At 48.0% G+C, this 12,901-nt stretch overlaps 1 protein-coding gene across 2 annotated transcripts in view; it reads left to right on the top strand.

Moving 5' to 3' along the window:
* ranbp10 (RAN binding protein 10) overlaps positions 1–12,901 on the top strand; it is a 57,677-nt gene that overhangs the window by 36,310 nt on the left and 8,466 nt on the right. The window contains exons 9-12 of one of the 2 annotated variants that reach the window (XM_063197436.1): positions 5,845–5,993; positions 7,088–7,295; positions 9,097–9,230; positions 12,544–12,689. In XM_063197436.1, coding sequence (XP_063053506.1) covers positions 5,845–5,993; positions 7,088–7,295; positions 9,097–9,230; positions 12,544–12,689 — 637 coding nt within the window. Of the gene's footprint in view, positions 1–5,844; positions 5,994–7,087; positions 7,296–9,090; positions 9,231–12,543; positions 12,690–12,901 lie in introns of both variants that reach the window. The other variant, XM_063197435.1, reaches the window with a different exon arrangement.

The following is a 12,901-nucleotide window of genomic DNA, read 5'->3' as shown; positions in this document are numbered from 1 at the left end:
GCCCTTCACCTTCCACTTGTAGTGCCACACACACACACACACACACACACACACACACACACACACACACACACACACACACACACACCTCTCTCCCTTGTTTTCTCTCTGTCTCTCACATACACACACACTCACAAGCACATTCTTCTATGATATACTATTAATCTCTCCTTCAACACACACACACACGTGCGCGCTAACTCCCTCGCTCTTGTTTTCTCTCTGTCTCTCACATACAGTACACACACACACTCAAAAACACATTCTTCTATTCTATTCACCTCCCCCACCATCAACACACACACGCGCACACACACACACGCACACACACACACACACACACACACACACCTACACACGTATACACACACACACACACACACACACACACACACACACACACACACACACACACACACCACACACCACACACCACACACACACACACACACACACACACACACACACACACACACACACACACACACACACACACGAGTATGTAGCCTCCCACTGGCCTTTCCTCAGCATCTCAGCTGGCGGAGGAGACACAGCAGTGCCCTGAGTGTTCCCCTTCCTGAGCTCTGGCCTCAAGCCCAGCTGTGTATTTGTGCGGCAGAGATATTAACACACACACACACACACACACACACACACACACACACACACACACACACACACACACACACACACACACACACACACACACACACACACACACACACATTAAACATTAAACATTAGATTACAGAAACACACACTCTCACTCACTCTCTTTCTCTCTCACTCTTGCTCTCACACACGCTCTGCCTATCTCCGTAGACATTAGATTACGCTAATCACCTGAGTGGCTGCTTGTCTTCCTGGGAGAGATGGTAGATGGCAGCGGCTGTGTGCTCAGGCCGGCCAACACAGAGAGGGCCACACTATAACCCTGCTCTCTCAGAAAACACACTATAATCTATAATCCCTGCACTATAGCCTGAGCCAAGGGCCCCGCACTATAACCAGAGAGAGTAGAGAGCGAGAGAGAGAGAGGGATTCCATTGGCCCATTGTTTCCGGGTTCTACAATTGCAAGGGAGAGAGGGGGGGGAATCCCCCTTTAGGCAGACCTAAGGACTATTGTATTCAATGCTAGGAGTATTATGACACGTCCCTTTAGGCAGACCGGAACCTGGGCTCAATTCGAAACAGGGAAGGCAGCTGTCCTTCCAGTGAGCTAACTGGACATCGAGTCATGAAGTGTGGATCGAAACGAAAAATTGCTTTATTTCCTCCCTTGGCAGTTGACTGCATTTGTGGGCGTAACAGGGATATTTGAGGGCAGCATCAGATGCTGACTTCGCTGCCTTGGTACCCAACATGCTGTGCGCCACCTCCCTCTCAACCGGAAACCTGAAAAACAAACATGGCTACTACCCAAGCTACTACCTTATCATACTCTTTATTCTGACACTTATGTATGTAGATATTGAAAATCGAATGGATAAATCAACATTGTAGTATCTAAATATGCTGTCGCTAGATCTATTTATAGCCTATTTTACGATTCCGCCGCCTGACGATCATTCACCGTTCAAATAGCATGCGTAAGCTAAGCGCTAACGTGATGAACGTAACTCCCGCCATAGAATCGCCGTAACATCAAATGCGCAAGGCAGCGCACTCGTTAGTGCCGTTCGTAACGGCTGCCTCATCAGCTAACTTCACCTATCTGATCAGTGACCTGTTTATGTAGGAGGAGAGTCATCGAGTCACTGCCTTCCGTTTCGAATTGACCCTTGGTCATGTTAGGTGCCTATAGCAACCTATTACATTGGCATATTTCTATATACCGGTACTTAAAGAATCTCTGCTATAACCTGAGCCAAGGGCCCCGCACTATAATCTGACCCAAGGGCCCCACTGAGATTGCTGCCCTTATCCCCTACGCCCCTGCTAAGGGACTGCCAAGGGCCTTTTGCCCCCTGCCCATCAAGTACTACTGCCTCAAATCCCCACTCCATGCATCTGCCCTGGACTGCTTGGCTCTATCGCTGTATTTCCGCTGTGCGCGTACCAAAGGCCTACTGCCTCTGCCCCAGTCCACTGTGCCTCCGAATCCCCACACAGCCAACTGCCAGGCGGATTTTGCCGAGCGAAAATTCGCCTGCGGGCATGGTCGCCAATAGTTCCAGGAGATAGCGAGCTAGCTAGCTAATTTTCATTCGAATTTACACACATCGCGGCGGGTCAGCCCTCAGGCTTCAAACAACCTCAAGACCCAGTGGGATAGCATACAGCTAATGGCCTTTGAGGAGAATTTTCGAGGGATACTGATTCTGCCCAGGCTGCTCTCTCTACTGTACGTGTTCCAATGGCTACTGCCTTTGCCTACCATGTGTACTAAGAGGGCCTCTATGGCATGAGCCTTTACCCCTGCTCTGTGTGTGCCAAGGCCTACCGCCTCTGCGTCTGCCCACCATGGCTACTGCCGTGTTGCCTGGTTATCATCGACTTTCAAATCTTGTACTGAGATGTTGGTCTGACCAAGAAGATGAGGAATAACGTTTCCCAAACGGCCTGATTAACCCGCCTCCCTCGGCTTGCTACTGGTCTAGGCCAGAAAAGTTGAAACCAAACATTTTCTTAGTCCCAATAGAATGTCTTTGCTTAATCCACATCACTGCGTTGAACACACCTCTACCCAGGGCTGTTGGAGCTGCTCAAAGAGTGGTTTGAGTTCCCGATTTCTCCGGAGCTCAGAAACAACATTTGCATTGCTCCTGGCCTGACTAGAAGCAACGCTGAAGGTGTTGCGTCACAAAGAGGGCGTAGCCTGGCTAACTGCCGTGGCCCCTGCCATGTGTGTGCCAAGTACCACTGCCTCTGCCCCTGTCCACCCGGTGCACTCCTGGGCTATGGTGTGTGCCAACTGCCTCTGCCCCTGTCCACCCGGTGCTCCAAGGGCTACGGTGTGTGCCAACTGCCTCTGCCCCTGTCCACCCGGTGCACTCCTGGGCTATGGTGTGTGCCAACTGCCTCTGCCCCTGTCCACCCGGTGCTCCAAGGGCTACGGTGTGTGCCAGGAGAAAGCGCTTCATTAGCATCGGCCTGCGTCTGACTCATCCCTTTTCAGCAGCCGCCAGAGGTCATCACAACACTCGTCTCATCTGAATCAAAATACACCAGTGTGTGTGTGTGTGTGTGTGTGTGTGCGTGCGTGTGCGTGCGTGCGTGCGCGTGTGTGTCTGCCTGTGCCTGTGCCTGTTTGTGCGCGCGTGTTTTGGTGTCTGCTGAATCATATTTGGAAAGAATGCTTATGTGGTAGTAAGCAATGGACTGGAGCAAGCCCGCCAATAGGGGGGGGCGGGGACAAACTGGTATGTCGTCCCGGGCCCAGGAAGGCGGGGTGCCCAGAATTGGGTCCCCATTACATTGTATGTATTGGGCCCAGGAAAAGCTGTCAGCGGCTGTGGACTGGTGTGTGTGTGTGTGTGTCTGTGTCTGTGTCTGTGTGTGTGTGTGTGTGTGTGTGTGTGTGTATGTGTGTGTGTGTGTGTGTGTGTGTGTGTGTGTGTGTGTGTGTGTGTGTGTGTGTGTGTGTGTGTGTGTGTGTGTGTGTGTGTGTGTGTGTGTGTGTGTGCGTGCGTGCGTGTGTGTGTGTGTTGTGTCCCTGTGCTGCGGTTCCCAACCTGACTCTAGTGTCCCATATTGGACTGTTTTGAGCAGCTAAGGAGCCACGACTATTGTAGCGGAGTGGATACTTTTTCCACATATTATTACTTTCTCACATGTAGTCTTGGGAGCCAGCTGGGATGAGCTTTTAAAAAAAAATCTAACAAAACTGCACATCTGGAGATGTCTTTCAAAGATGCAAACAGGCTTTGCTCGAGTCTTAGCGAGCAGCGGCCCAGGGGCTTAGCTCCCTACAAAATCCTCTGCTGACAAGATGAGCCATTATCACCCTGCAGCATGCAAACCAGAACAGCATCTTGTGTTGCTCTACTGCCTCAATCAGCACCTGGACTTTGATGCCTGAAGTACTGGCAAAAACGTCTGTTGAACACCTAAGCCATTTTTGGGAAAAGGTGCTGTCAGCCTATACATGGGTTTACCGTTTGTAAACAATGCCTGGCTGCGCGCCCACTGCTCCACCTCTGATTGTTGGAAACTGCTGTCGGCCAAAAAATGAGTTCACATGGTTGGCTCAGGCTGCTTAGCGCCAAGCCCCTCCTCTCAACATTTTGTAAACGAAAAACCTAAGTATAAAAGCCTGAATATTTCAGCATCTGAAGCACATGAAAACATGAAATAATTGTTCATTCAGCTCTAACAGACCTTCTAACAGCTTCTTTTCTAACTTTGTGGCGAAGTGCCGTTACTAGTTCTATCGCATCTGGTTGTCTAGTCAAGACCGCGTCGTATAGTTCTATCGCATCTGGTTGAAATAATGAAAAAAACATGAAATAATTGTTCATTCAGCTCTAACAGACCAACATGTTAAACATGTTATCATAGAGCTTCAGGCACTAGTGTCAATGCTGCACTACGCAGCATCCGGCATCAATTGGTTAAACCAGTGTTTCTCAAAGTGGGGCGGGAGCCCCCGTAGGGGGGCGCGGGGGTATTGGAGGAGGGGCGCATGAAGTCATTCTGCTTTGCCATTAAGTCAACACATTCACTTTAAATTCACAATATATTCATTAATTTATTCACTAATATTTAGAGAACATCATAGGTAGGCTATATATATTAGGCTTTGATGAACTTTACTCTTAACCATTTTGCTTGAGGGGGGGGTGCAGACAGATACCCTTCCTCTGAAGGGGGGAATGGCAGGAAAAGTTTGAGAAACACTGAGATAAACCACAACATCCAGGGGCCTGGGGCCGGGTTAAGAACTTGCACTGCGCTGTACACTCAGTCTCGTACATTGGAATTCAGTCAAATTCCTTCCCCATTCTCTTCAGACATAAATAACATGTGGGGACAGTATCTTTATACATGTCTTGGTATGTGGATATATTGAACCTGATTTCTCCAAATTCAGTAACTTCTCGTTTGCTGTCTTCGCCCTCTTGACCTGCTGTCCAGTGAGAGCTATTTTAACTGCGTCACAAAGCCCCTAGGCAGTATTCCAGACTGCACAGTAGTGGGGGAAACGTTGACCAGTTGAAATGTTTCTGTATCTGTCTGTGCTAAAGTGTGGCAACTGAGGAGTGGGAGTGAGCTGTAGTGATTTCAGCCTCGGGTCGATGTCAGTGCGATGTGTAATACGAGTGTAATGTCACAGTGCTCACTCAGGGAGAGAGGAATGTGGAGGAGGCACAGGGCTCTGAGCAAACAATGGACTTAAGTCAACGCTAAAGATTTTAGACTACTGGAAGTCCGGCCATTAACCCTAATGTTATGCAGTATGGCGTTAAGGATATCGGAACAGGTGAACAGATAACGGTGCTGCTTCTGTCACAATGTTATTGCACTCTCTTGGTGTCAGAGCAGTGCTGGAGTTGGTGTGTTCAGACTGTGAGGGAGATCGCTCACACACACACACACACACACACACACACACACACACACACACACACACACACACACACACACCTCTGTATTGAACTCTACTTCCTTCTGTCATCCTTTGCACGTGTCGGCAGGTTGTGTAGATGGTGAATGGTACACACACACACACACACACACACACACACACACACACACACACACACACACATCTGTACAGAACTCTACTCCCCTCTGTCATCCTTTGTACATGTCGGCAGTTTGTGTAGATGTAAATGGTGCGAACACACACACACACACACCTCTGCCCAAGTGAGCTAACGTCTCCCACATCACTCTGCAGGTGTCGGCAGTTTGTGGAGATGGTGAACGGTACGGATAGTGAGGTACGGTGCTTCAGTGTGCGCTCCCCCAAGTCCCAGGACAGCTACCCAGGATCCCCCTGCCTCAGCCCCAGACATGGAGCCATCAACCCCCACCTGCACAACACAGGTAACACACACACTCACACATGCACACATAGGGCTGCACAATTAATCGAAAAATAATCAAAATCGTGATAAAATAGTGAAATCGAACTCATGATTTTAATCGTGATTTAATCGTAGCAATAGTGACCTACTTTTGAGAGCGTCCTTGAAGCCAGAACATACTGACAGGCTGGTGTTTCTGGCCAGAAATCTGTCCGCTTGAGTTTCATGCTATTGCCTTTACATAATTATTACATAAAAATTCATTTTATTTTGCTCATCCCGTATGTAATTCATTCTTGGTTATATTTCATCTTATAATTTTCAAAAAAATCAGCAAAAATCAATAATCGTGATTAATAATCGTGATTATGATTTTGACCAAAATAATCGTGATTATGATTTTTTTCCATAATCGTGCAGCCCTATGCACACATACACACACACACACACACACACACACACGCGCGCGCGCGCACGCATGCACAAACGCATGCACAAACGCACGCACACACAACTGCGCAGCATGGGTACAGTAGCAGTGTCTGGCAATATGTTACCTATTACTGTAGCACATACATGTGTGTCTCAATTGTGTGTCTTAAAGTTGTCGACTGATGGTCTCATCTCCATCAGCACCACACACAGTTTTGATGCCCTCCGCCAGAATCTTACGATGTACTGAAAATGGTCAGGAAAATAAAGAGAATGCATTGAATGATAAGGTGTGTCCCTGTCCAAACCTTTGGCTTATACGAGGGCTGGGGAACTCCGGCCCCCGATATAATTTTAATGTTATGAAGCTTCACATGAAATATGACATATTTTGTAAAGGACTCTTCAAAAAAGTAAATTTGCAATACAATGAAATTATATTCAGGGAATCTGGAGAATGTGGCTGTTTTAATGGTGGCTGCCCTCAATATAGGCCTAAAGTGCAGGGGGAAATCCTGGTTTGTGCTCATAGTATGATCCTCAGGGGACTTTACAGCCCGAATTTGAAGTGGCCCCTCGAATGAAAAGGGTTCCCCGATCCTGGGCTGTACTGTATGTATTTGATTGACTGGTGGACATATGACCCTCTCTTCCCCCCTCCATCTCTCCTTCTTTCCGCAGGAGTAGACAGCCCCACCTGCAGTAACGGGGTGACTCCCCCCAGTAAGAGTAAGGGGGGTCATGCGGGGGTCGGCGGCAAGTACCCGGGGGTCAGCTCTGCCTCATCCTCCTCCTCTTCCTCCCCCTCCTCGGTCAACTACTCCGAGACCAACTCCACAGACTCCACCAAGTCACAGCCTCACAGCGCTACAAGCCAGCAGGAAACCAGGTGTGTGTGCGTCCGTGTGTGTGTACGTGTGTGTGTGTGTGTGTGTGTGTGTGTGTGTGTGTGTGTGTGTGTGTGTGTGTGTGTGTGTGTGTGTGTGTGTGTGTGTGTGCGTACCTGTGTGTGCGTACCTGTGTGTGTTTGTGAGTGTGTGTGCGTGTGTGTCAGAGCATGGCAACCCGACCGAAGCCCGACGGGCCGGGTCGGAACCCGACGGGCCGGGCCGGACTCGGACAAAAAAAATAGAATATCTGTCGGACTCGGGTCGGGCTCGGGCTTGAACCAAACAGACATTGTGAAAATTGTAAGCAATCAGAGGAAACGTTTCAGTTCATGCAAACGGCAGTTTTGTGATTAAAAAATAAGTAATTGAATATGCATAAATGAAAATGTTGGTAGGCTACTCGTGCGAGTGATTATTATTGGCTGTATGCACGCGCCAGTTACCAGTGGCAACATGGACGCTCACTCCCAGTCAGCCGAGCAGGAATGCCGAGTCAACTTGCTTTCTTAATAAGCGCCAAATACAGTTGTCAGTGAACGCGTGGTCTTTTGTTGTAGGCCTAGTGTAGGCCATGTTTTAGCATGCCTTCGGTGCTGTCTTAAATGTTGAACATAAAATGACGAAGTTTGTCACTGCATTGCTCGCCAAGGATTACATTTCCAGCAAGGGGTAGCAAGGAGCATAATATGGATTAAAGAAGACGCACACACTACGTGGAGTTGCCTAAGGTAGGGGCGAAGAGGTTTCCTGTTACTACTTTGTCCGCTGTGACATTTCATGTCCTTCACGTAGGTTCTTAATTCTTGTCACTTTTACTGTAGCCTACAGTTGTAACTATGCGCGTGCAACCTTTCCTGATTTTATATTGACCGCATGGACATCAGGGGAAATGACATTCTCTTGGAGGGCCGAACAGGCTACTGTTCTTCGGGGTGAACTTATAGCCCATCCTTCTTAACGACAAGGAGTGGCATCTTCACCGGCTCGCGGGGATTTATTTGCACTAACAATAACGTAACAAATGCGTCCATAGCCGCGCTGACTGCATCCAAACCGTATTCATTAGTTTTCGCCTTTCTTCTCCTCTCACGCCCCTCCCATGCGTTTGATCACAGCACCCAACATATCTGGTCTAACCGAAAGAAATAAGGTGCGCTGTCACATGTATGCGTGTGTTTATACTTACTATGCGTGCGTAACTAAATTAGGCTACAGCAAATTGCCTCATCCTAGTTGCCTATCCTGGCTATTTATCACGTGCTATTTTGAGTATGAAGGAGGCCACATAGAAAATATTGCTTGCGCACAGGTTCTGTTGTTATTACAGTGGTCTCGGGCTTCGGACGGGTTCGGACACAAACATTTTAATTAGTCTCGGGCTCGGGTCGGGGTTGATCACTTTTCTGTCGGCTGAGGGTCGGGCTCGGACAGAAAAAACCGGCCCGAGCCACGCTCTAGTGTGTGTGTGTGTGTGTGTGTGTGTGTGTGTGTGTGTGTGTGTGTGTGTGTGTGTGTGTGTTCGTTCGTGTGCATGCATTTTGTTTGTATGTGTGTGTGCTTTGCGAACTGTGTGTGTGCGTGTGTGTGTGTATTCCTTGTTGAATGTGCCTGTGTGTCCTTCGCTGATTAGGTGTATTAGTGGCCAGTCCTGAGATTATTGGGTTTGTGTTGGGACAGGGCTTAATGAAAGTCATACTGTGTGTGTGTATCTGTGTGTCTGTGTGTCTGTCTGTGCGTGCATGCGTGTGCGTGTGTGTGTGTGTGTTTGTGTGTGTGTGTGTGTTTTGTCCTAAGTGACAGTGAGATGGAGATTGAGGCGGAGCATTACAGCAACGGGGTCTCTGAGAACTCGTCAGCTCGCATCATGAACGGCACTTACAAACACACAGAGATACTACAGGGGGACGACAACAGCCTGGGAAACGGAGTAGCAGGTAACACACACACACACACACACACTATTATCACACACATTATTTTGCTCTGGACCCAGCCAAAGCTGTCAGCGGCCCTGGCTCTAAGCACCCTAAGGTCTGGCTCTCACACACTCACTCACGCCTCTGATGCCTCTCTCTCTCTCTCTCTCACTCACTCACTCACTCACTCACTCACTCACTCACACACACGCACTACAACAAGGGAGTAACTATAAACACACAGAGATACTACAAGGGGATGACAACAGCCTGGGCAACGGAGTAGCAGGTAACACACACACACACACATACACATACACACACACACACACACACACACACACACACACACACACACACACACACACACAGATACTGCAGGGGGCACAGCAACAGCCTGAATTGGGTCATTACATTATACTGTATGTAATGGGCATCACATTTGCTGGACTCTGCTAAAGCTGTCAGTGGCCCTGCACAAGCATGTACAGTACACTCACACACCGTCTCTCTGCAGCATGTACACACACACACACAGATGCTGTGTTCCAATACTCGTACTGTCCGCCCTTTCCGCACTGTGTTTGGGTACGCAGGGTGTTCCATTTCTAATCGCGACGGTAAAGTGTACTGTAAATTACCCGGATAACGCCCCCAAAACGGCCATTTTTCGAAGTGTGGAGTTACTGTACACTTTTCGCACTCAACGGCCGCCATGTTTGTGACGTAGTTGAGTGTCAGATCTGTCAAACGGTTGAATCTCCGTGATAACAGCATAGTTTTGATTCCAAAGACAGTCGCCATGTGTATTAGAGCAGTGTTTCCCAACCTTTTTTGACTCGCGTACCCCCTAAGCCTTTTTTGTTGCACCATGAGTACCTCCTATCCCATGCTCTCTATGTATATTCCTTTATCCCATTGTGACCATACTCCATTCAATTGTCCTTATCACATTTTTCTGCGTACCCCCTGAGGTATGCTCGCGTACCCCTAGTGGTACAGGTACCCCTGGTTGGGAAACACTGTATTAGAGGCAGGGGTAACTTTAAAAAGTGTCAGCATAACGAACAGTGCCTTCCGTGATGAATTGCATATTGGCGGTTGGTAAACTCGGATGTCACGCGACCAACCGTCATTTCCGTTAAGTGTATCAGACAGAACGGGAATCGGAATGTACTCGCCTCGTGAATTGCGGAGGGTGGAAAGAGTACTTCACTGCACTCAAACAAGGTACACAGTACAGAGGGTGAATAATGGAACACACCAACAGTCTCTCTGGAGCATGTACAGTACACACACACAGTGTCTCTGGAGCATGTACAGTACACACATTTGAAGTCTTCAGCCACACAGAAACAAACTCACGATGTGCCCTAATGGGGAGACATGTGTATAGGATACAACATTCTGTACACATACGTGAACCGTTTAACGTGCAAGTGAATTGCATGTATACCATCACATGTGTACATGCACGCACACTTTCAGATGCTGCATACAGTACACACACACACACACACACACACACACACACACACACACACACACACACACACACACACACACACACACACACACACACACACACACACACACACACTAGTCGGGGGGAGTAGAGACTGAGAGGGCACGAGGACCTGTGTGTGTGTGTGTGTGTGTGTGTGTGTGTGTGTGTTGAGTGAGGAGTAGTCCATCTCCTTGGTGACTGCCGTGTGTGTGTGTGTCCTTGCAGAGGAAGGGAGCGGCGTGTTTTGGCTGATGTTTGTCGCCGTGGTTACGGGAGAAAGGATGACTTTATTTATGAGCGTCTCTGGCCACACTGCACGCGCTCCGTACGCCTTGGAAGAACAGAATGTTTTTTTGTGGCAGGAAGTTTGGATTTTTTTTCTTTGTTTTTCTTCTTCCCCTTCTTGGTGTGCCTGTCTGCCAGGATGGGTGTTTTTAACGGAAAGCCAGCTCAGAAATGTGGAGTGGCATGATGCTGTGGTGGCCTAGACCCAGGGGTTCCCAAACTTTACCAAGACAAAGCCCCCAGATATACCAGGTTGGTGGGGGGAGTAATTAACCAGTGCTCTCCCCCATCCTCCTCCATGACTGAGGTACCTTGAGCATAGTACCGTCCCACCGCTCCCTTTCGGCCGCCATTGGGGCTAGCACCTTGCACGGGTGAGGCATAAATCCATAGAGGTAGAAAATAACACTAGAGAGGACACAGCAATTTGCGACAGCACTGGGAAATGGCAGCTGGAGCTTCCCAACTTCCGTAGGTAGTGTAGGTACTTTCAGGCAATGCAAGTCAATGGAGAACACGCCCACCCCTGTCAAGAAATTAACTAAAACTGTGTAAATATGAAGTAACACTTTAATCAAAGACCAGATTTGAAATGTCAGGCTAAATATCTACTTAAATCATATGAGTCGATAAAATACATTTAAAAATCAAATAATATCTTTTAAGAACATAGTTAGCAACACACTTCAACTATTGTCCTTGTATAGTGTGTTGATGGACATTTTCACATGATTAAGCCATTTTTGACAGAGGTGAGCCTCGTTCTCCGTTAATTTCCATTTCTCTGATCTACCTACAGATAATGGCCGCTACAGATTGCCGTAAAAAGGGGGGCGGGGTCCTCTCTAGTGTTATTTTCTACCTCTATGCATAAATCACTTTAGATTATAGTAATGCAGTTCTTAACTAATGATAATATTGTTTGCTTTATTTTGGTGTACATAAGTTATTTATTTTGGTTTTGCTATACTTTCCCTGCCAACCTGCCCCGCCCCGCCCCGCCTCGCCTCGCCCCTAGCACTCCCCGGTGGACCCTTGGCGGTTCCCAGCCCCCACTTTGAAAATCTCTGGCCATCACACTTCAGCCCGTATATGGCTCACACAAAATGATATGCTGTTTGGAGAGGAGAACAGTTGTCTCTTCTTCCTGTGCCCAAGTTTTTCGTACATTTTTTTCAATGTATTTTATATTCTGATAGTCTGATAGTACAAAAGTTTGACACGTCATAACTTGCTGCTTTACATATATTTGTCAGAAATGTAAACATTGCCAAGGTTCTCAGAAAATATTTCTGTTGATGTAGAATATCGTTGGATCACTGCATTAAAAGGGAGATGGTTTAATAAAAAGTAGATACCATAAATATTGTTTTGCAAACAGGGCTACATTTCATATCTAAAACACAGAGAAGTTTTTGTAACAAATTACATCTACAACTTTCTAGAAGCTGTCCATAAGCAGCATGCTGCTGTGACGTACGGTACTTTGAACTCTGCCATGTGACCTTTGGCCTTTGGCCTTTGCCCTGTGCCCTGTAGACGAGCCCTGCCCCTCCAGACAGCTGTGCGGGGGCAACCAGGCGGCCACGGAGAGAATGATCCAGTTCGGACGAGAGCTGCAGTCCCTCAGCGAGCAGCTATGCAGGGAGTACGGCAAGAACGCCACTCACAAGAAGATGCTACAGGTATGGAGGGACGAGAGAGAGAGAGAGAGAGAGAGAGAGAGAGAGAGAGAGAGAGAGAGAGAGAGAGAGAGAGAGAGAGAGAGAGAGAAGGGGAAAGGTGGATGGATGCTTAGTGATGAGCTCTGCAGAGAGTACGTAACGAATGACATTCACCTTGATTATAATCAGAATCTTTGTGGCTGTGTGTGTGTGTGTGTGTGTGTGCGTGTGCG

This window comes from Engraulis encrasicolus, chromosome 4 (assembly GCF_034702125.1).
Source record: "Engraulis encrasicolus isolate BLACKSEA-1 chromosome 4, IST_EnEncr_1.0, whole genome shotgun sequence".
In the NCBI taxonomy this organism is placed as follows: Eukaryota; Metazoa; Chordata; class Actinopteri; order Clupeiformes; family Engraulidae; genus Engraulis; species Engraulis encrasicolus.
This window is presented reverse-complemented; position numbering and strand designations above follow the sequence as displayed.